At 37.3% G+C, this 25,930-nt stretch overlaps 1 protein-coding gene across 1 annotated transcript in view; it reads right to left on the bottom strand.

The window, feature by feature from the left end:
• The window catches only part of BMP5 (bone morphogenetic protein 5), a 116,636-nt gene that overhangs the window by 25,770 nt on the left and 64,936 nt on the right, over positions 1–25,930 (bottom strand). The window contains exon 3 of the mRNA XM_080665511.1: positions 18,970–19,118. Coding sequence (XP_080521637.1) covers positions 18,970–19,118 — 149 coding nt within the window. The remainder of the gene's footprint in view (positions 1–18,969; positions 19,119–25,930) is intronic.

Raw genomic sequence — 25,930 nt, 5'->3', positions numbered from 1 at the left:
GATTTCATAGAAAACAAATCAATGCATTGTTTCTCATTCACATATCCTCCTGATCTTTGCTTATTTGTAATCTGTGATTAAATTTGATTCTGGGGCTCTTAAATTATAGTTTCTGTAATTCTAAATTATACTGGAATTTAACTCTTCTAGAAGCAGATGATTTAAAATGTGCAGAATTCTCTACCCAGCATATAGACCAAATCATTTTATATCAGATTTTAAGGAATGTGGAGAAGATACAATTTTGTCTACTTAAATTGCATATACACTTTAACTCAGTGTGACCTTAAAGTAAGCACGTTGCAACCTAGCTCTCAATTTCAACTCTGTTATAATTTGATGAAAAATTTGCATAGGTTCTAGTTTTATAGTACAAGCATAGACTTATGTCCAGATACAAGCACATGGATTTGATATGTCACAAGCAGAATTTTACATTTGTGCTGAGAACTTTCTTATTTTTAAAATGTTTTACATTGCCTTATAAACTCAAGCACCAAGAAAGGCTGGGTATTAGACGATCTCAGTGATTCAGGAAAACTTTTAATTTATTGGGATAACAGAGTGTAAGGTTTCTGAGTGATTCTTCATAGTAATTCTGGGATTCGGTCTAACAAACCAGGCTCTTCATGCAGTGCCTTTGCCAGGACTTCCCACTCTCGTCTCTATACTGATATTTAAAAGAGTAAATTAAAAATAACCATTTAATTACATATCAAATATTATATATTAAATATTACATATGTACAATTCTATACTCACTATTGAAAAGGATCAAAAACCAAGAAGGAACAAATGTAATAATATAAGAATAGGATTCTGTGGCTGATATTAAAGGAGTAAAGACATATTGGAGGCATGCATAGAGGGCAATTGGGAATGATATGCTGACACACTGACATGAAGTGTGAGTTAAGAATTACCTGAAGATAAGACATGTGGTTATGCCCTAGCTAGTTTGGCTCAGTGGATAGAGCATCGGCCTGTGGACTAAAGGGTCCAAGGTTCGATTCTGGTCAAGGGCACATGCCCGGGTTGCGGGCTCAATCCCCAGTGGGGGGCGTGCAGGAGGCAGCCAATCAATGATTCTCTCTCATCATTGATGTTTCTATCTTTCTCTCCCTCTTTCTTCCTTGCTGAAATCAATAAAAATATACAAAAAAAGAAATGTGGTTATAATTCCTGGTAATATGACAGTAGAAGGAATCCATTTTCCTCTATGATTGGGGTGTGAGAGGGAGAGACAAGTTCAAAGGAGAAAGATTTTTTTTAAGTTGAAATTCTAAAACTTCTACAGAAAGGACTGTAATGCCCTCCAGTTTGAAAGCATGGTGGGGATTAGAAAAGTGGATATTTGGTCAGCAACATCAGTATGTTGACTAGAGGCGTGATGGGGAAAAATTCAAACAGTTGAGGACTGAAGTTCATGGGACTCCAGGAGGGAGGACCTGAGAAAAGAAAGGCTAATCATCAAGAAGCAAGGCAAGAGGTATGTACCAAGTTGTGGAAGCTGTCCAGACACTCAGAGGTTTCATTGCACCAAGGGTTGGACTGAGATGACAGAAAATGATCAGTCTCTCTCCATGGGACATCAGTCTGAAATGAGGAAGTGTACTGTCTCAGGGATGACAAGCCCAACAAATGCTAACTTGGGCCCTATTTCAGGTAGTGGACTATGAATGTCAAACTAAGAATTCCAACTTACCTTCACACAAGCACTTTTCAATAGCTCTTCTCTATACACAGGGTGAGGCAAAAGTAAGTTTACAGTTGTGAGTAGAAGAGACAGAGTTTATTCTTCTGTTATTATTTATTTTACTGTTTTCCATACGAACAACTGTAAACCTACTTTTGCCCCACTCTGTATATAGCACCTTTCCCCTGAGCCCTATGAGTTTTACAGACATCATCTGTCACATGCCCCAAAAGACTGGTTAGCAGTTGATCTCACAGCCCTCATTTATTTTAAGAAAGCAGGAACATTCTTTTCACAAAACCATGGGAAAAATGAATTAATTTTTAGTCTTTTTTTTTCCAGTTATTATGTGACTTAAAAAAAAGTGTACACACACAGATATTTCTTTCTTTAAAATCATAAAAGATTTAAATAAAATTATAATGATGCATATTTTAGCAGAAATCAACCTATAGGGTCTTTAAAAATTATTTTTATGTGTTAATATATCAATGAAGAAAAGCTTTTCGACTTCAAACTCATTTTAGTTTGTTTCATAGTCTGCATTTCATACTCTGCATTTTATTGATAGTGGGTGAAGTGGTCCTCAAAATGAACTTACTGCAGTTGTTTGGGAAATTTATGAGTGTCTAAAGAAAACATTCTTTTATACTAGCTTATATGAAATATTATTCAAAATATTTCTTATCATACAGAAAAGCATGGTTCCCTAAATGTTTGACCTTCCCCTTCAATTTGATACATGAACCTGTGAAATGACCACAAGCTGCTTGTAGGATCCTTGCAATAGGCCAGTATTACCAAAACGGAAGAGAAATACATTATTTTGACATCTAAGAGAAAGAGTGACAAGAGTAAAAGATGTTTTCCCAAATATGCAGTAAAGAGCTGATACTGAGATATTTAATGCATATGCCATGATAAGTGTCTACTCTGCCAAAAAAAAATGGAGTTCAGATATTTGTGACTTATTTCTTATACATATGAAGATTGGATCAAAAAATATTCATCTGAGTGAAGAGAAGCAGACCTTTTCTTCAGTTTCTCATGTCTTTGGCCGTGGCAAGAATGTAAATTGGCCTACCCCACATAAGGACCACTCCCAAGGGGAGATCTCATGCCACATTGATTCCATGGTGGTCCCCAGAACAAAAACATCCTTCTGAGCTGTAAGGATAGGAAATAATATGCAAAATAATAGTTGGATTTTCAGAGTGTTTCCAGAGTGTCACACTGGGGTCATCAGCATCATTTGATCTCATAGCATAACTAGAACTTTTATATAGTAGTAGAGGCCTGGTGCATGACATTCATACACTGTGGCGGAGGGGCGGGGGGTCCTTCAGCCCGGCCTGCGCCCTCGCGGGGAGCAAGCCCAAGCCGGCAGGCAGACATCCCCCAAGGGGTCCTTAGAGCTGCGAGGAGGCAGGAGAGGCTCCCACCACCGCCACAGCACTCGCCAGCCATGAGCCCGGCTTCTGGCTGAGCGACACTCCCCCTGTGGGAGCGCACTGACCACCAGGGGGCAGCTCCTGTATTGAGTGTTGGTCAGTATGCGTAATAGCGACCAGTCGTTCCACTGTTCGGTCAATTTGCCTATTAGCCTTTTATTATATAGGATCAGTTGTATTACTTTAAAGAGAAATAGTGTTACTAGATGCACATGTAGCTATAGCTGGTACCCAAAAGTAATAATGAACATGCCTTTCAATAGAATCAGAGAAACAGAGAATTGAGGTGGTTGCTAATTCAATACTTCTCAAGTTAAGAGAGGAGCAGCAGCTGACATTCACTGAAGCATGCTTTATTTACATGCATGATCTTATTTATGCCTCATAACAAAACAATGACTACATTTCAGAAATGAATAAAATAAGGCTTAAGAAGTGTCAGATGTTTGTTTAACTCCACCCTGTCAACCCTAAAGTAGTGTGCTATTCCTTTAAGTATACAATGTTCCCTTTGTCAGGGATTGTTTAGGGCTGATGCTTTCATCTTGAGAAGAGTGGAGGAAAACCATCCATCTCATAGGTCCTTCAGTGACCCACAAACTGTCTGTCAAGAACAGTGTTGGAACTGCTTGTTTTGTTAAGTTCAAAATCGGATTTTCCTTAGGAAGTGGGAAGATAAGCACTGAACACTCCTTGCCAGCCACGAAAGGGCAGGTGGTCCCCCGGTTTCTATTCCATTCAAATGGAAACTTGTCACACTGCAGAGAAATTGGTGTGCATTTTTAAGGACCTGGGGTATATAATTTCCTTATCAAAATAATTTCCCTCTAATTTCAAATTTTGATCATCGCTTGCACTCTATACTGTTGGTTTGGTTGTTAGATGCTTTTGTTTCTGTTTTGGTTTTCCTTCATCCTCTGTGAGCTTACTCCACATGTGCCGAAGTTTAACTCTCAGCAGCACAGAACTGCAGTGACTCCTCAGACCTTACACTGACTAGAGGTTCTCTCTTCTGCCCATTGTGCTCCCTGCTCATGATGCAAAACCAGCACTGCTATTTTTGCAATATGTCTTTAACAAATATGTACCAGCAAGAAGTTAAACTTACAGTGGAAAGAACAAAGGGAAAGACAGAGTTAGTGCTTGTGTATGACAAAAATAAGGAGAATTTCATATTCTTCATGGTGTTAAATCAATATAACCGTGAAAACATTTACCCCTCAGATCACTACTTAAACCAGGGTTAGAGTCTAGAATAAGGAATACAGCAAACAACAAAAACTGGACTATGTTCCTGACATTGGCATTTGTTGGGCAAGACTGGTGCTCCATGATTACTGTTCTGAATTAGGGAAAATCAAAAATAGAAATACAGATGTAGCCAAATATGTCCATATCCATTTTCATTAGGGAAAGCTAAGTGATGGTAAAGTATGTCTTTCACCAGATAATGAAGCAAGACTAACTCCTGCTTGTCTCGGCTTACTTTATAAATCATTGATTTCAAAACTCTCTTTTATGTATGTTTTTGAGTTGTGATGCTAAAATTTGGATAAGGAAATTATGTTTACCATGTGACTCTCATTCAAATATAAACAGACTATAAATTAAAACAAAGAAAATTGCCTTTAAAACCTAGTTCTGAAATGTTGTGTATAAAATAGACATGGTAAAATAGCAAAGGCAAGTTTTACAATTTATTACTGAATATATTCTATAATCAACATGTTTATAAAGGAAAGTTATTTTCTCACTACAAATTGTTGCACAAGACCAAACTAGGCTATTAGATACCCATTTCAGAGTTCTACCTGAAGAAAAATATAATATAGATATCAAAAATAAATATAGATATTCAAAAAGAAATCAGAATCATGGTTTTTCATTATCAACAGAACTAAACTATCTGTAAATTAGAAAATTCAAACCTTTTTGTTCAAAATATGAGGTTTTTAGAAAAGCAGTCTGATGAAGCTCTGCTTATATGGGTAAAGAAAAAAAAAGCTAAGTACACTGTCAATTTTTAAATGTGTTTCATTGCCAGAGATTTTTCTTTTTTGGAAAAAAACATTACCCCAATGTGTTACTACCCCAAAATACAATTCAGGTAGTCCAAGACCTTTTTAAAGTTGGAACTATACCAATTCACCATCAGCTTTGATGCTGGGAGAAGGGATCATGTGATGAGAGAAAGGACTGATTTCAGACTGGCTTTTTGCAATATAAAAAATTAATATATATTTTTTTGAAACTTGACCGGCATTCTTGACTAGCCTGAGGATGAGTGTGTAACACCCTGGTTTAAATTAGAAACTTGAGCACCAGTTCAGACTTGAAGAGAGTGGGGGAGAGGTAGATAGGAGGGTTCCATGGTGGGGAGTATGGATTAAGGGACAGTAAAGCAGAGAAGGTGAGAAAGCAAGGGGAGGAGAATCTATCAAAACATGTTAGTGAGTGACACAGGGCACAAAGGAAGGGTGAATTTAGTTATCAAATTAATAATAAAGAAATTAAATTTGGCTAAATTTAATTACACATTGAAGTCAATCCCTGGCAAAAGAAAAGTTACTTTTTCTTCTTTTCATTATATGAATTTATCAAATTAACTTTAATTGTGTAGGGGGCTAAAAGAACTATTGAAGTAATGTAGTTAGATTGAGAAAACAAAAAATATGATAAAACTGCTATTACCTTTTTGGGGCCAGATCACACGTAAATTCCAGACAGAAAGTATAAAAACCAAAAGGTAATTCCAAACATATTCAACGTAAAATTCAATGTTGTTCCATAACAATCATTATTAATAGCCTTGTTTTATTTGGAAATTATAAAAATACTTTTTATTCAGGTTATAATTTATACAAACTTCATATAATTTGTAAGAATCATAGTATGTAAGATCTGGCTCTGAAAATAACGCATGTTTAGATTAATGGATTCTTAAACTATCTAAGGCTATTTATTCATGCACAAAATGGGATAATCATGAAGATCAAGTAGACATTCCATTTAAAGAGTTTAGCAAAATGCCTAGTATTTAGTAAGCGCTCAGAAAAATGTTAGTTTTCTTTAGTTATTAAAATTATTTTGATTGAACATCACAGCAAACACATAGTTTGACTATTTACTTCAAATGAACTAAAGATATACCTATAAAGTAAAACCTGGAATTAATCATGAAAAAGAAAAAATGTGAAATATTAGCATGGAAGAATAATTGATGTTGATAAAAAGTACTACAAAAACAGTAGATTTTCAGACAGAAAATATGTTTTGATAGAGCGAGTTTGAAAATAAAGTACAGTTTATGAAAATATTATATGATTAATAAGATAATTAACAAGATCATGGGTTGAACAAAGTAGAAATTTAACAGTGCTCCAATATTTATGTTTGGTTACCCTAGCCATGAAAGGCATATTGATGATCTTGCTCATTTTTATTCAGTGGGAAATAGCAAAAATCCAAAGCATACAGGAAGATTTATGTTCTTTAAGACATTACATGAGTTAGAAGACCCCTAGGTCACAGCATACATGGGTTTGGGAAATAAACAAATGCTGTTTTAAACACCAAGGGAAATCTATGTAATATTTATTTTCAGTAGAAATCTAAATATTTTTACCATAAAAATAAAGGAATTCTCAAGTTTTCTGAATCATCCACATAAAATGACTATGTGGATGGCTATTAAGCTATGTTATTTATTTAACACGAGATTTATTTATTTGTTTGTTTATTTATTTTATTTTATTTATTTGGATGACATTGGTTAGTAAAACCATATAGGTTTCAAGTGTGCAACTCAATAAAGTATCATACGCTCACCACCCAAAGTCAAGTTTCTCCATCCCCATTTACTCCCCCTTTGCCCACTTCCATCTCCCCCCACACCCTTTCTCTCTGGCAATCACCATACTGTTATCCATGCCAATTGCTATGTATGTATTTTTGGGGTTAATTTCTTCACCTTTTTTTTTTCACCCAGCCTCCAATGCCCCTCTCTTCTGATATATGTCAGTCTGTTCTATGTATCTATGCTTCTGTTTCTATTTTTAAAAAATATATTTTTATTGATTTCAGAGAGGAAGGAAGAGAGTGAAAGAGATAGAAACATCAATGATGAGAGAAAATCACTGTGCCCTGACTGGAATAGAACTGTGACCTGGTTCATAAGTCAGCCCTCAACCACTGAACCATGTCGGCCTGGCCTGTTTCTATTTTTTTTTATTAAATAATTTTGTTGATAAGATTCCATGTGTAAGTGATTTCATATGGTATTTGTCCTTAAAAATTTAGAAACTAATACATTGTCATAAATTAATTTATGTCTTAATGTTTTTGAAATTTTATAGAAATATGAAACAAGCCATTTTAATATGCTCTGGAAAATTTTAGATTTTGTTTTGTTATAATACTAAAAAACTTTCTGTGGCACTTAAAGGGAATATAATCCTACTAAATGCTGTAATAAGAGCTCTCTAAAACCCTTAATAATGATAGATTTTCAACTATGAACTTAGAACTGATACCTCACATGATAACTTGTGACTAAGTTTCTGCCTCAGTATTCCCCAAAAGAAAGTGCTTGTAATTTGTTGATTTCCTTTACCAATTTCTCGATTTCTGATTTTATATATCTTGAGTTTGAGTTTGACTGTAAATAATATCAGGCTCTTTTACCATAGTAATTTCTATTTATTGTGCCCTCTCTGAATATATTATCCTATCTAATAAAATAGTAATATGCAAATTGACCATCACTCCAACACACAAGATGGCCACCCCCATGTGGTCAAAGATGGCCGCCCCCATGTGGACACAAGATGGCCACCACAAGATGGCTGGCAGGGGAGGGCAGTTGTGGGAGATCAGATCAGCAGGGGAGGGCAGTTGGGGGGGACCAGGCTTGCAGGGGAGGGCAGTTGGGAGGGACCAGGCCTGCAGGGGAGGGCAGTTGAGGGGAACCAGACCTGCAGGGAAGGGCAGTTGGGGGTGACCAGGCCAGCAGGGGAGGGCAGTTAGGGGCAATCAGGCCAGTAGTGGAGCAGTTAGGCGTCGATCAGGCTGACAGGGGAGTGGTTAGGGGCAATGAGGCTGGCAGGCAAAAGCAGTTAGGGGCAATCAGGCAGGCAGGCAGGCAAGTGGTTGGGAGCCAGAAGTCCTGGATTGTGAGAGGGATGTCCCAGATTGGAGAGGGTGCAGGCTGCACTGAGGGACAACCCCCCCCCCCCGGGTACACGAATTTCGTGCACCAGGCCTGTAGTATATGTATAATGCTTAAAGTATCATATATGCTTCTAAAATTACAATTACCTAACAAATTATCTCATGCAATATAATAATCCCTAGACAAAAGATTAAATAAATGATGAATTCAATTCCACAGCCATTAATTTCCATTTCTTAAGCATTTTTTTCTTGTGCCTTAAATCTGCCCTTTTTTTTTTTTTTAACATTGATTTAATTTCTGGACTACGTGAAAAAATCCAATTTTATTTATTTTACTTAGTTAAATATTTGAAGATAAATATTCCTCATCTATCCTTCTAATTATTCTTAAATATTCATCCAAAAGTCAAGCAAGTATGCTCTAATTATCCTTAACATTAAACACTACATAAAGAACTACTTCTTTTATACTAATATTTATCTAGAAAAATCATAGGGGTATATGTTCCTTTTTACTTCCAGAAAATTTAGAAAGATATGTGATTCTTGCAGTTTCACTAGTGTAGACTCTCTCCTTTATTTACTTGAAACCAATTGTCATTATCATAAATTCAGCAGAAGGGAGCCAAATGCTTTGATGAACAAAAATGACAATTGCTTTATAAGACGAAGTTCAGATAAGGGAAGAGAATATTATCATATCTCAAAATGTTTAAAAGATCCTTTGATAAGTAGACATAATTCAACTTTCTGAACTTAGATAAATAATCATGAGAAACTATACTCAAAACAGCAGGACAAAAAGAAAAATACCACCCTTGATCTCTGAGTTTCTTTTGCTACTTATTAGCACTATGTCAGCTGATAGTCAGATTAACCAGCCACATAGATCATCTGACTCTGGACACAGATAAATAGTCATCTGTCAACAGAGGGGCTTAATTTAGAAATTTTCCCTTGAGGTAAAAAAAAAAAAAAAAAAGACTTTCTTAGAGATCCTAAGGAATACACAACAAACTTATTTAATCAAATAATTTCATTTAAAAATAGCACATTTAGGAGATATCACAGGATACTGTAATTGTGAAGAAAATTTTTATCAGTATAATAAAGAACAACAGGAATAAAAAACACCTCAAGGTTGTAGAAAAATAACTAATCCCATTCGTTATTATTAATGTAGATGTAGCAGTTGTCAATTTCCAGGAATGAACAGCAATAACAAAAAATCTCACAAGTCACAGAGTAGAGAACATGGAAAAACCCTCAGTAATAAAAGTTTTAAAATATTCACTTTTAATTTCATTGTGTTGATAACTAAAGTGAAGACTTTTTTTTTAAGTTTGCACAATAATTTTTTTTTGGGGGAAGGAGATTAAATCATTGGAGCTTTTAGGACAACTCTGAATATAATATAATTCCTAAAAAATAGAATAAAGAAAACCCTTGTGTACCAACAAGCAGAAAAAAAGCTTACCTTTACCCCTTTACAATGTCTGAGAAATATAGCTGATGATCAACATGGGTTACAGTCTAAGAAGACAATCATTATAATGGTTTGTTTCCTTGACTTTCAAGGAGGTCTTCTTTGATGTTCTTCCATGCATTTCATAAGGTATCTTCAGTTTTCTGATTGTTTTATGGGAAATATTTATACAGTGGGAATTTTATGCAAATGTCTACAAATATCAGTACAACATGCTATACTATGAATTATCAGGTCCCCCACTCTTTAGCAAACACTGTTAATATTTCTCTAGCCATGTGTTCTATGAGCAATAAAATACTGAGTGTAAGTCTACAATCTTTGTAAGAAGTCATGTTGATGTGTAAGGCTTGCTAATAGGTTTACTAGTCAAATACTAATAATTCACATTGAGACATCTTTGTGTTGTAAAATTTTTTCTAATGGTAATTAATATAGGGAAGAATTTAATTATTTATCTCTGTATATAATAATATCTAATGACAAAAAACTTGTTTCCCTTATATTATTGATGCAATTAGTTATCCACAAAATTATTTTTTCTAAGGGTAAAATGGTTGGGACTCAAGAAAAGTACCATATTAAGTACTAGTAATGTGATATTTGCTAGTATCTATGAATACCTAACTAATATAAGCAAGCAATTTATCATGACACATCTCTCTGGATGTTCATTTCTATTGCCTTCATACCCTAGATCAGAATATATTTAAAACTTTCCTATCCATAATCATTTTATTAACCAAAGTTATTAGACATGAGCCTAATAACAGCACTGTCTATAAACTCTGCTGCCAACTCAAAGTTTAAGAACATCTGTACTAATAAAAGAGAAACATGCAAATTGACCATCACTCCACTACACCCACCAGCCAATCAGAGCGAGTATGCAAATTAACCCAACTAAGATGGCGGCAGCCACAGAGCTGGAGCAAGCAGGAGGCTTGGGTTGTCCCCGGCGATGGAGGAAGCCAAGCTTCCCGCCTGCCCTGGCCAGCCCTGGCCTCTGCTCAAGGCTACAAAGTTTCAATTATAGAAGATAAATAAACCCCAACAAAGATGGCAGCCGCCATGGAGCTAGAGCCAGCCAGAGGCTTGGGTTGCTCTGGGCGATGGAGGCAGCCAAGCTTCCCGCCTGCCCTGGCCTGCCCTGGCCTCTGCTCAAGGCTAGAAAGTTTCAATTATAGAAGATAAATAAATCCCAGATACCTGCTTTCAGATGGCCCTGGCCTATACTTGGGTCGCTGGGGGGCATGGCTGGCCTTCAAACCACCACAGGCCCCTCGCCCAGGCCACCGCACACCCCAAGGGAACCCCTACCCTGATCCGGGACACCCTTCAGGGCAAACCAGCTGGCCCCCACCCGTGCACCAGGCCTCTATCCTATCTAATAAAAGAGTAATATGCAAATTGACCATCACTCCAACACACAAGATGGCTGCCCCCATGTGGTCAAAGATGGCTGCCCCCACGTGGACACAAGATGGCCACCACAAGATGGCCAGCAGGGGAGGGAAGTTGGGAGGGACCAGGCCTGCAAGGGAGGGCAGTTGGGGGGGGACCAGGCCAGCAGAGGAGGGCAGTTAAGGGTGACCAGGCCAGCAGAGGAGGGAAGTTGGGGGCAACCGGGCCTGCAGGGAAGGGCAGTTGGGGGGGACCCAGGTCTGCAAGAAAGAGCAGTTGGGGGGGACCAGGCTGGCAGGGGCGGGCAGTTGGGGGGGACCAGGCTGGCAGGGGAAGGCAATTAGGGGCAATCAGGCTGGCAGGGGAGCAGTTAGGCATCAATCAGGCTGGCAGAGGAGTGGTTAGGGCAGGGTTGGGCAAACTTTTTGACTCGAGGGCCACAATGGGTTCTTAAACTGGACCGGAGGGCCGGAACAAAAGCATGGATGCAGTGTTTGTGTGAACTAATATAAATTCAAAGTAAAGGAGCAGAGGGGAGAGCAAGAGAACCCTCCGCTCTTTCGGCTCCGCGGGCTGGATAGAACAGCCGAACGGGCCGGATCCGCCCACGGGCCGTAGTTTGCCCACGGCTGGGTTAGGGGATGATCAGGCTGGCAGGCAGAAGCAGTTAGAGGCAATCAGGAAGGCAGGCAGGCGAGCAGTTGGAAGCCAGCAGTCCTGGATTGTGACAGGGACTGGGATCGGGCCTAAACGGGCAGTCAGACATCCCTCGAGGGGTCCCAGATTGGAGAGGGTGCAGGCTGGGCTGAGGGACACACACCGACCCCTGCCCCATGCACTAATTTTGTGCACCGGGCCTCTAATATGTTAATAATCTTACTTTTCTTTGGTGGACTATCATTTGTGATTTTATCTAAAACTTCCTTAAAACATCTATAAAACCTCCACAGTGATATAATTGATCCTAAATTAAAGGAGTGCCACCAAGAGTAAATAAAAATGCCTCTGTGAGCTACTCTCTAAATAATTGAGCATGAAGACCTGCATTCCTGTCTTATTATATTCCAGACACTATAATCTAATACAGCCTCACACTGTCCTTATAATTACTGTAGCACTCATTTTATTGGTGCTGTAGCTAAATATGAAGTATTTTGAATGAGTCAATATTTGAATCTAGCTTTCTTAATGATTTCTTCTTAGAATTATATTTCCAGACTGGAGCTATCTATTCTATTTACTATACTTCTTATTTAAATTAGGTACCAAAAATTCTAAGTTACCTGTAACAATGTAATATAATTGATCAAATATAATGGAATTTATATTAGACAGTTATGTCTCTGAAATATTTTTTTCTTGATTTGGCTACAAAATTTAGTAAAACTTTGATATTTCTAACTATAAGTCTTAATTTTTACCTTGATATGTTTGGAAAGTATGCCACAACTTTAAAGAAAAATGGATTTTAGAGTCTTATTTTAAAAAAGAACTTTATATAATGTTTCTTGGACATTAAACAATACCTTTACAAAACAACATTTTGATGACTTGAATACAAATGAATCAGAAACATACGGATTGAATTTTCCTTGACGTATAAATGGGTTTGAATAGAGAGAAAAATAGTCATTGGCAAAATTCATTCTGAGTATTGCCAAACCTAAAATGTCTGAAAACATAGGGTTTTAAAAAGACATTCTAATGATCTCAAAAAATACTATATTTGTTTTTCCATCTCTCTATTATTCTATGAACTCAAGTTTGAAGAATAATTAATTTACTTAGAAGGTTTACACTATATAAAACATCAAACAATGGAAAATTATAGTGTTTAGGGTATAAACCCCACTTGAACACTAGATTATACTGCTGTTTAATAAGCCCTATGTGCATATATGTATAAATTATAATAATTATAGATTTAATAACCATTTTAATGAAGTCCTAATAAGTCATATAATTTAGGGTATTGAAAAATCTAACAATAAATGATAAGACAACCTAAGCCTACTTATTTGTTAGTAAAAGAGCGTATATATTCTATCATGGAGGTTTATTAATCACTATGAGAGAGTTCTTGAGCACCTGGAAACAGATTTTGCACAATTGCATACAACTACTTATCTGGAAACTCTATATTTGTCCATTAACAAGCATTTTGTTTACTTGTTTACTTGCACCTTTGTTTGCTTTATTTTGCTGAAACAAGCCTATGAAGCTCAGAGAATCATCTATTCTGCATGAAAAACAAAACAAAACATCAATAGAATATTTTTAAACGCTCATGCCAAATCCATGGCAGTTCATTTGTCAGATTTCTAAAAAGAATATTTCACAGATTGACGTATTTTCCACAGGTCCTCTGAGAAATCATAATGCTACTTTTAATTTCAACAGCCTTTTGATTTCCAAAATATATTTAGGCCTCTGCAATTTTTTTCTTTGGAGGAGCAGGATAAACAAAATTTAATAATATTCATCACTGACTTTCTCCTCACCTTATGATTGAAACTATTTTAACTACTGCACTGTGGTTTGTGGTACAAAATTCTTCTCCTGTGTTATACCAAACTAGTTTGGTTAATAATCACCCAAAATTTACAGTTTGGAATGTCCTTTTAAGAGTAACATGTTCAGTGTCAGGTGTCTAAAAGAGCCTTTTAAATCACAAACTCATTCAATGATCATTCAAGACATGTTTTTAATACCTACAACCTGCATTGTACCAAGCACCAAGGGTGTGATTGTGAACAAGAAATACACATCCTATGACCTCATGAACGATACTCATTCCAACATGTAATCACGATGGTGTTGCTGTGATTGATTAAAGCAGCAAGTCTAGTTCTTTTATGAAGTGTGAGCTAGCTACAGAATATATTATACATGTTACATTTCATGTTCCTTCCATGATTTGTCTCCAAATTACTTTCCTAATAGCATCTGCAATCATATTTTATTTACACATGAAAGTTGTTCTAGCCAACTCTGGACTTTTCCCAGACCATACCATGCCATTTTCCCAGTCCATGTATTTACTCACATTGTTTCTTAATTCAGGAATGAATTCTCTCCTCTGGGTCTCACCACTACTCCATATACATCCACAACTCCTTTCCACCTCAGTTCCATTCCTTGCAATCTTACCCAGCTGACCTAGTTTAAAAGTCATCTGAACCATGGTCCTTTTGTCTGTGTCCCATTTGGACTCAACCATCTCTTTTCTGTTTTCTTATAGTGTCTTGATTATATCACTATTTTTAGCATTTATGGTATCTTATTCTTTCTAAGATTAAATACAAATGTCTGTCTCCCAAGTTATATTGTCCTTTAACATTTTGTCTTACATGTATAAACACAATAATTTTATGTTGAACAAATAAATAGATGAATAATAGTCAATGAATGAATTTGAAAGCATACTTTTCTGAGTATCATTCTTTTATAATTTCCAGTTACTTTTGCTAAGAAATAAACATATTTAGAATCCATTATTGCAAATAAAAGATGGTCTGTCTGCTCTTTTTGAAGTAATATCCTAACATCATGTTGAGAACATCAACAGTAGTAATGAATGGAGCAGTAATAAGTGGAAGCATCTGGTAATCCATATTTATAGAGAAATGTCAGTTGTATATTCTCCATGAGGTTGCAGTTAATAAAATTAAGGTACTGGGAGGGTCACTTGCATTCCTAGGGCTATATAAGCTCTACCTCTGGTTAAAATATGTTTTAAGGATTGCTTAAATGAGAAAAGCCAGATTGTCTAGCACATTTAGCCATTTTAATATTTTCACATTAGACAATATTAGAGAGACAAAGAATACCAGTAAAATGCTGTATATATCAAACCTTAATTTTAAATAAAGAATTTGGAAACCTTTGAAAAAATGAAGTGCTTAAAAAACATAAATAATACAACAGTAATTTAAAGTAAATTTACCCTTAAAAATAAGAAAAATAAATTAAGGGAAAAGGGGAAACTCAAAATGCAATGTAGTTCTGGTAAAGAAAAAGATACATTGAAAGCATATAGAAACTAAATTATATAGATAGTAAAGGAAAGAGAACCAATAGAACAGGAGTGAAAATACAAAAGAGAAATTTCAGAATTTTCAAGTGGATGGGGGAGGGGGTTGAAAGGAAACAGGCTGATCATATTTCACAGATCTCTTGAGTTGTTTAGTTAGACATTTCAAGCATAACCCCAAGGAAAAGACTGGGAGAAGCACACATCACTAATTTAATTTTTTTATTTGGGTCAATACCGGGGAAGAAACGACTGGCTCACTCCCACACTGCCCATTTCCAAGTCACATTTCTGACCATAAATGTACAGAAGTTTAACACTATAAGAATTTTTGGAAGATTATATAAATATGTGCTTTTCTCAGTCCACATTTATAATGCTTGAATACTGAGAATCCGTAACACTAATCCCAAAGCCATAATTGAAAAATAACCTATAATTCAAAATATTTAAATTTTTTATAAAAATCAGCATTATAATTAAAATCTATGGAATGTATGGGTAGGGGGTTCTGAAACTTGTCTATAACACTTTCAGCAAAAATATTCTGTTTCTCAATCAAGATCTGAGGCACATGAAACCTTCACTATACTAACTCTAGACTATACTTAATTTATGGCAGTCCACCTCATTCCATATACAAAACCTAGGAATGACAACATTGGTTATACTATTATTCTTGGACTGTGAATTTACCTATAGGTAAAACAATGCCATGTAAAGTCCTGTGGCTTACAGTAATAGACTCCCTTGCAAGAGACCCAAGAGAGACACATCTTATGCTTAACTGTAGATCAGTAAACAAAGCAAGTAGAAATGAGTGAGAGATTTTACAAGTCATGTTTCTATTGCCTGATCCTGCGAAAAACTAAAAGCAGTAAAACTTAATAAGGCATGTTCTCTAATTATCATCCCTTTGAAAACTACCCTCCCTAGGGCTGACTCTAATATTTTCAGGGTGTGGGGCAAGAACACAATGTAGGCCCACATGGTAGACTTCTAAATATTTAAAAATGACTAATCAAGCTAAAATATCATTACATAAATTATGTTTTTTTCCTGCTACCACGACAAATATAATTTTAAATAAGTTCAGATTTGAATATAAAATATTTATTTTTTCTACCCTTTGAGTGATCAGAGGCCAACAATGCTGTGACTAAATTGACCTTGGCTCCCCTGACCTTTGGATCAAATGTGCCCAGCCCCATCTCACCACAGTCTGTAAATTCTTTTCTATTTGTCTGAAATGACAACCCTTCCACAACTTCTTTTCCTAATCACATCTTCCTAATCTTTAAGATTGTAGCTTGATTTCTCTCACTGTTCAATACTCAAGTCCATCAGACTCTTCTTAGTGTGACATACATTCATCAAAATTCTTATGTAGTTACTACCCCGTGCCTCACCAAGCCTCATGAAGCTATCTCTGCATTATCTCACCATTTCATCTCTAGCATCTAGCCAAGCACCCAGCACATAGTTGCTCAATGAATACTTGTGAGCATAAGAATAACTTCAGGGGTATCTTAAAAATGAAGATTTCCTACCGACCCCTCCTGTTAGTGATTCTGGAGCTGTTGTCTTTGACTAAATATTATAATATGTTAAGACCTAACTCAATATTATTTTCTGTTTTTTTGTGTGTGACTCTTTTGTTCCATCCCAGCCTCTCTTCCCCTTTGCATAATCCTATCTAATAAAAGAGTAATATGCAAATTAACCATACCTCTGCTATACCCACAAGCCACACCCACCAGCCAATCAGGAGCAAGTATGCAAATTAACCCAAGATGGCTGCAGCCACACAGCGAGCAGGTGGCTTGGGTTTCCCCAGCAATGGAGGAAGCCATGCTTCCCATACACCCTGGCCGGCTCTGGACTCTACTCAAGGCTACAAAGTTTCAATTATAGAAGATAAATAAATCCCAACAAAAATGGCTGTGGCCACAGAGTGAGCAGGAGGCTTGGGTTTCCCTGGCAATGAAGGAAGCCAAGCTTTCCACCCACCCTGGCCTGCCCTGGCCTCCACTCAAGACTACAGTTTCAATTATAGAAGATAAATAAATCCCAGATACCAGGGCCTCCACTTGGGTCTCCAGGGGGCGTGGATGGCCTTCAAACCACCACAGGCCCCTCTCCCAGGCCACCCCACACCCCAAGGGAACCCCCACCCTGATCCGGACACGCTTCAGGGCAAACCAGCCAGCCCCCACCCATGCACCAGGCCTCTATCCTATCTAATAAAAGAGTAATATGCAAATTGACCATCACTCCAACACATGAGATGGCTGCCCCCATGTGGACACAAGATGGCCGCCACAAGATGGCCAGCAGGGGTGGGCAGTTGTGGGTGATCAGGCCAGCAGGGGAGGGCAGTTGGGAGCGATCAAGCCTGCAGGGGAGGGCAGCTGGGGGCAACTGGGCCTGCAGGGAAGGGCAGTTGTGGAGGACCCAGGCCTGCAGGGGAGGGCAGTTAGGGGCAATCAGGCTGGCAAGGGAGTGGTTAAGGGGTGATCAGGCTGGCAGGCAGAAGCAGTTAGGGGCAATCAGGAAGGCAGGCAGGCGAGCAGTTGGGAAGCCAGCAGTCCTGCATTGTGAGAGGATGTCTGACTGCCCTACCGGGATCAGGCCTAAACGGTCAGTTGGACATCCCTCAAGGGGTCCCAGATTGGAGAGGGTGCAGGCTGGGCTGAGGGACACACACACCCCCACGCACGAATTTTGTGCACCGGGCCTCTAGTTATTAATAGTTCTTGTGGAGAGTGGCTACAGCATTTGGACAGGTTCAAGTCTGGGACTAATGAGAGGGCACAATCCTCTCATGGCAAAGCCACGTGTAAGTCCCAGCACAATTATAGACAAGGGCTATAGTTGTAAGCTTGACCTTATGGCCTGTACCTGTGGGCCCATGTGGCTGAGTGATGTGGGCTTGATAGAGTTCAGGTGCATGTAATTGAGTGGATTCAAAACCTGTGTGAACATCCTGACCACGCCCTTACTTTGCCTCATGGAATCTGGCTATAAAATAAAGACTCAGCTTTCTGGTCATGGCGCTGTCTCTCCGTCAGAAAGCAGCATCCCACCTAAACCCAGCTTTATTCTCTTGTCTGTCTTTTCTAAATCCTTCACTGCCCCCTCTCAGGTTCACCCATGGCCTTGCCAGCTCGGCACATATGAAGCCCAATGTGGGTCTGAATATGGGAACCTGGGGCCGGCTCAGCACAGTTCTTCTGTTTGCTTACTTGGCACCTTTTAAAATATATATTCTTTGTTATTTTTAGTCAGGTTTTGAAATACAATTTACACATGGTAATACTCGGTCTGACTTAATGTATAGTTCTATTAATGTTTACTTATATAGCTTTGTATCCACCACCATATCAAGACATAGATCCATAGCACCTTGTATACAGTTTCTTTTGGTCTTATTATATTACATTATTTCTGCTTGTGTACACATTTTCAACACAAGATTAAAAACTCCTTGAGAGCAGGAACAGTACCTACTTCTTTACCTCTCCACCCCTACCACAGAGCTTGACAATAAATGCATGTTGAGTAAATGTGTTCATAAATGGATTAACTAATTACTATACTGCACTATCCTATGGAATACACTATCTTGCACATCATAAGTATAAAGAACATATTGATTAAATTGAACAAAAAGCTATAATGTGTCAAAACCAGCACCACAAAAAAATACATGAAATTCAGTGCTTACCATCTCCTGTTTCTGCACAGAGTTGTAAGCCCAAATTGTTCTGTGGATTAATCACCCAATGATTGCTGGTCACAGTGATATCAAAGACAAGCCAACCCACATCTAAAGCCTGGGCCTTTCTTGTGTCTAACAAAAACAGATCTGCATCCCTGAGGAGAAAAAAAAACAACAATTAAAAAAAAAGTTATAGGTTGGAATGAAGACCATCATTTTCTATACTTAAGTAAAAACATTACCAAAGCACTTTTTAAAATAACAGGAGTTAATTAAAGAACAAGGGAAACAAGCAACTCAAGTGATGAGTAATAAGATGCAGAACCTTTTTTATTGCTAGACTCCTAACCCAAACCTGAGGCAGATTAGTAATATCTGAAAGTAATTTTCATTTTCCTGCTCTTCACTGGCCTTTACAAACTGACTTAGTGAGTTTGATTTGGTCCCTGATAATCAGTCCCCGAAACTGCTATCTGTATGTAGTTCTCACTGGCAAGTTCACAGGCAAGGATTAAACGGAGTAGAGACAGAAGTGAAAGTAGCTCCACTTGTTTGGATGAATGTGGATTCCTAAAGGAATAGAGCACAGAGATAGTTTTCCATTTGTTTCTATATTCATTATAAATTTTTTCATTTTGTTATACATATTTTTTATTTTTATTTCCTTTTCAATTTTACATAAATTATTTTATGGATATCCAAGGTCTAAGAGCAGGTCAGAGAATGCACTATTCAATTAAGGGGTAAATTCCATGGATTGAGCAAAAAGTCTACCCTGAGTTGCTTTAATATCTTCTGCATACTTTAGTCCCATGATGACAATAACAGCTATAAATATGAACTTGTATATTTTAGAAAAATCTCCACAATGTTGTTTTTATTAGCATTTACCAATCTTAACTTTAGCATTAAATTTACAAATGTATGAATATTTGTTTAATTATGATGAATTATTTTATTTATTATTTTCTTACTATGTCACATATTTCTGACATTTAATCTTTACAGAAGCTCTGTTATATTGATGAAATTGAGGCTGAGATAGGTTAATGGTAAAACATTGGAGCTCCTTCAAAGCAAAATAGAAATAATTCCATTATGCATTTTTATGACCTTTTATACGGTGATGAATCTGTGAAACTGCTTATTATTTATGTGAGGTAAATCAGAACTATGGCACAATAAGCTATGTTAAATACTGTTTACTGCATTAGCAATCTATGTGCATCATAGAAGTCACTTCAAAGATGACTTACAATATGTAAAAAAAAATTTTTGAATAAAATCAAATCGTGCACATGGTAATTCTTTTTTTTTTTTTTTAATATATTTTATTGATATTTCACAGAGAGGAAGGGAGAGAGATAGAAAGCTAGAAACATCGATGAGAGAGAAACACCGATCAGCTGCCTCCTGCACACCTCCCACCGGGGATGTGCCCGCAACCAAGGTACATGCCCTTGACCGGAATCGAACCCGGGACCTTTCAGTCCGCAGGCCGACGCTCTATCCACTGAGCCAAACCGGTTTCGGCCACATGGTAATTCTTTAGATAAAATGCTCTATAGTTAGAAATGAACCATTTTAACAGAAGTGAAGAATCTCAGTCAATATTTTAGAAGCTACATTTTCATTTCTTTATTTAAACTTGATTTATGCCATTTTCCCATTAACCTGGAGAATATACGATGGAACTTCCATTCTCCTTCACAATTTTATTTTTTAGTATATTTTTACTGATTTCAGAGAGGAAGTGAGAGCGAGAGAGAGACAGAAACATCAATGATGACAGAGAATCATTGATTGGCTGCCTCCTGCATACCCCACACCAGGGATCAAGCCTGCAACCCAGACATGTGCCCTGACCAGGAATTGAACCGGTGACCTCTTGGTTCCTGGGTCGATGCTCAACTGCTGAGCCTCCTTCTCAATTTTAATCATAGTGTTTATCAAAGGAGGGTTGCAGACACTTTTTTTTATATCCCAAAGGTGATTCCGTTGAAGATACCACAGACACAGGACAAGCATGTACCACAAAAAAAATGAAAAGTTTCAAACCATTCCCCATTTGAGTTTTAAGAACCATGATAGAATGTCAAATTCTCCCTCTTCCTCCTAACTTAAAAACCCACCAAATAAACAAGCTCTAAGAAGAGCTTATCTTTATAATTTTGAGATATTTAGTAAATATCTTTGAGACTACAATCTTAGTATATTAACTTAATCACAATAAATTAATAACAGAAGTTTTAAATAAAAGGAGTCATCCTGTATCTTGGGAAATATCAAAGTGCTACCTGTATCAAGTCTGCTTTCATTTGAAACATGGTAATAATATTCTAATAAATCCTGCAAAGCTTATAACAACATTCCTTGGCATGATATAAATAAACCCTTAAAAAACAAAGGGGTAAATTTTGACAGTTTCAACTAGTTAAAAATATCATTAGATAATTATTAAGGTTGTATTTTCTATTATTTTTAAATTGTTCTACTTTTCTAGAAAAAGTAGTCCCCAAACTATCTATGTTCAAGTCTCAATACTATCAAGCATGTGTATGAGGAAAATAGTTCCAGTTTTAATGGCTATATCTAGAAAAAACACCAACCAAAGAATTCAAGCAAGCCCTAAATATCTGAATTTCAGTGATGCAAATCCAAATTCATTGGAAGGTAAATCTAAGTAAATAGTATGCTTTGAAAAATTCATATATTTGTAGTTCACCTCTGGGAGGTTATAAAGGTTCCACTGCTTTCATAAGCTTCATGGTTTCCTATTCTTGACCAAAACTACTTTATTTTTTACTTTTTTAAAATTTTAGTTTGACCACATGTATTCTTTAATTTCTCCTCTCTTATATAAGAAGCCCTTCTAAATTACCTACAGACAAGAGAATATGCTTTGGGAGAATCAAGTCTATTATTAATAAGCACAATGTTAATAATTCTATAATTTTCACTTACGTAGCAACTTTCACACAGCATCTTAAAAATAAATCTCACAAGTTTTTTCTTCTGAAGTATAAAATTACTCCACTAAGGAATAGCACTCATCTCACTGGAAACAGTAGCCTATACTAAATATGTCCTATGAACAATATAAAGTAAACTTGTTAAAGTTGCCCATCTTACCTGACTGTTTTTAAAGAGAGGGGAGGGTTTTTAATGAAGGGATTAAGAAATACAAATTGGTTGTTACAGAATAGTCATGGGGATGTAAAGTACAGCATAGGACTATAATCAATAATATTCAAATAACTACCTCATCAGATGGATGTGAGATTTATCAAGATGATCACTTAGTTATATAATGTCTAATCACTGGGGTATACAACTGAAACTAATATAATAATGTATGCCAACTGCAATTGAAAATAAAAAATGATAAAAGACAAAACTAATAATAATTTAAAAATAAATTTAGGGCAGAAAGAAAAAGAAAAAATATTAATGTATTTAAAAATAATGCAGTAGAAAGTATATATATACAAAAATATATTCACTTATAGCAGAAATAAATCCATAATATAATTCCTTTATATTTTGTGCAATCATAAGAATTAAATTAAAATTAAAGTCTGCATTCTAGCCAATAAAAATTCCATTTACATGGATGTAAATAAGCAAATATTTCATTAGTTTCCTAAGGCTGCCTTAACAAAGTACCACAGATTGGTTGGCTTAAGCAACAGAAATTTATTGTCTCAGTTCTGGAGGATAGAAGTCCAAAGTCAAGGTGTTGGCATGGTAGGTTGGTTGGAGGACCATGAGGGAATGATTTATTCCAGGCCTCTCTCGTTGTCTTATAGTCGTCATCTACTCCCTGTGTCTTCCTATCATCTACCCTCTACATGTGTGTCTGTGTGCAAATTTTCCCCTTGTCTAAAGGAAACAAGTTAGTTCTTCAAACTTTAACACCATCACCACATGCAAAAGCAGCAGCCTTACATAAATTGTTTAACTGGTTCCCACAATTGCAGAGTCAAGTCACTGTAGTAAATCCCTTAATCCTTTTCATTCATAATGGCTCTATTTTTCTCATCAAACTCTAACTGACAAGCTCCCTGGTATGAGTTGTATTGTGTCCTCCCAAAAGATATGTGGAAGTCCTAATTCTTGTAAATGTGCTCTTATTTGGAAATAGGGTCTTTACAGTTATAATCAAGTTAAAACCAGGTCATTAGGGTGGGTTCTAATCCAATATGGCCACTGTCCTTATAAGAAGGAAGAGATCCCTGGCCGGTTCACTCAGTGGTTAGAGCAAGGCCCTTGGACCAAAGGGTACTTGCCTCAGTTGCAGTAAAGGGCATGTACCTCAGTTGCAGGCAACCAATCAATGTGTTTCTCTAACATCGATGTTTCTCTCTCTCTCTCTCTCTCTCTCTCTCTCTCTCTGTCCCTCCCTTCCTTCCTCTCCACTCTCTAAAAAAAAATCAATGGAAAAAATATCCTTATGTGAAGATTAGAGAAAAAAGAAGCAGAAAAGACACAGAGATAAAAACAGACAGTGGAGAGAGCCATATGGAAATAGTCACAGATGAAAATTATGTTGACACAAGCCAAGGAACTTCTATGGCTACCAGAAAATGGAAGAAGCAAAAAAAGGATTCTTGCTTATAGGTTTTGGAGGGAGGATGGCCCTACAAACACCTTAATTTGGGACTTCAAGTCTCCGGACGCTGAGCTTGGCTAAAATATGAAGAAGCAAAATACTGTGGAATTTGGGGCCGTGGGAGAAAACAGAAATAAGTAAAGGGATTTTTAGTTAATGCAAGAAATATGAGGATATTTACTTAAATTCATATTTATAAAATAGGACATTTTGCATTATTTTAACACAAGAAGAAATGTGCATGGACAACACTGGATATACCAAAATATTATCTGCTTTGTCATCTCTCTATGACACTGTCCTTGTATTTCACATGGAAAAGTTCTTTATAGATTAAATCACTTCTTGGCAAGGGAATTAGATAAACTAACATGCATTGGAAGGATAGAAATCCATTCATCTTTTGCTGAAATTCGTTTTATCAAGGGTACTGTATCACCGACTTAGGCAAATATATTATCTTGCTTATTTCTAAACTAGAGGCCCGGTGCGTGAATTCATGCACTGGTGGGGTTCCTCTGCCTGGCTGGTGATCAGGGCCATCTTGCCCAGTCCTGATCAGGCTGGTTGCCACGGAAGGACCGCAGGAGTTCTCCAGAGTGTGTCTGGTCCTGTCTCACCAAGTCCCGATCCACCGGACCCCAGCAGCAAACTAACCTACCAGTCAGAGCATCTGCCCGCTGGTGGTCAGTGAACGTCATAGCGACCGGTCGGTCGACCACTCAGTCGGACACTTAGCAAATTCACAAACATTTCTCATTGGTATCTTATTGCTTATGCAGAAGGTATGTGTCCTTTAAGAGCTTCATTTAAGTTTATCTTTATAAAGCAAAGAATCACGTTGGAGTTGGTATCTGTTTAATTTTAACAATGACTTGCTATACTTAGGCTTTGCTTGATTGTAGAAAAAAATAAGTTACTTTTATGAGTTTCTGTTTCTTCTTCTTTAAATGAATATTAAAATAATATTGAGAAGACAAGGTGGAGGCAGTGACTTTAGGCTCCAAGGTGATGGCCCCCAGCTGGCCCACTTGAGGGCAAGCACTCCATGGAGCACTCCATGGCACAAGCTGGTGGTCAAGAATCTGTGCCCAGTGAAGGGCCCCTAGGCTTTACCCTCAAGTTCAAGAGGGAGCAGGCTGGGGAGTGGCCAGCTGGCCTCAGCCCCCAAGGCCTGGCTGAGGGGTGGGGGGAGGGCAGCCCACCTGGAGTACAGCCTGGTGGCAGAGGCTGAGACTGAGCCACATTGAAGAAGAACAAAGACAATCAGGGCAGCCCGCCCAAGGACAAGCACTAAGGCTACATCATGACCACCTAGAAGAGCAGACGCTCATGACACTGTTCAAAACGCCATTATAGAAAAACAAAAACAAAAAAACACCCACAAGAATGACCAGTGAAGTGGACCACAAAGCCCCCTCTCCTTGCCTGCCCAGCCTACTGCCTCCCAGCCTGGGTGGGCTACTCATTCCGGTGTCAGAGCAGCAGATATTCAGCTGTTAAAGTTGTCTGTAGTTAGGAAATAAAACCTTTCAAGTTGCTAATCATCATCATCATCTATCTCATAAGTCTATGACAAGGAGAAGAGGATACAAACATAAAAATGCTATATAAATTACTATAACTGCAATTTTCTTACCAAAACACATTTATGGCATTTAAGTGTGTATATAAGTTGTATGTATTATGCTTAATGCAAAATTAGGGCCAGAAATGATATATGCACCCAGCCAGTGTGGCTCAGAGGTTGAGTATTGACCCATGAATCAAGAGGCCACTGGTTTGATTCCTGGTCAGGGCACATGCCCAGGTTGTAGGCTCAATCCCCAATAGGGGACATGAGGAGGCAGCCTATCAGTGTTTCTATCTCTATATCCTTCTCCCTTTCTCTCGCTCTAAAAATCAATTAAACAAAACAAAACAGAAGAAATGATTATGCAATAATTATTGCTAAAAATCATTAATAACCCATAGTTATAAATTTTGGATATAGGAAATCATTTATTTCCTTTAACTTCAGAAACATTTATTGATACATATGACATAATAAAAATTTGTCTCTGCTCAGCAGTGTGGCTCAATGGTTGAGCATCAACCTATGAACCAGGAGGTCATGGTTTGATTCCCAGCCAGGGTACAAGCCCAGGTTGGGGGCTGGATTCCCAGTGGGGGGCATGCTGGAGTCAGGCAATCAATGGTTCTCTTTCATCATTGATGTTTCTATCTCTCTCTCTCTCTCCCTTCCTCTCTAAAATCAATCAATTAATCAATCAATTTATATATACATATATATACATATATATTTAAAACAATAAAACTTTGTCTCTAAATTCAATAGAAGAAAAATTTAATTTG

Source organism: Plecotus auritus, assembly GCF_963455305.1.
Source record: "Plecotus auritus genome assembly, chromosome: 4".
NCBI classification, from domain to species: domain Eukaryota; kingdom Metazoa; phylum Chordata; class Mammalia; order Chiroptera; family Vespertilionidae; genus Plecotus; species Plecotus auritus.
Note: the sequence above shows the minus strand (reverse complement) of the source record. Positions and strands in the feature narration are given on the sequence as shown.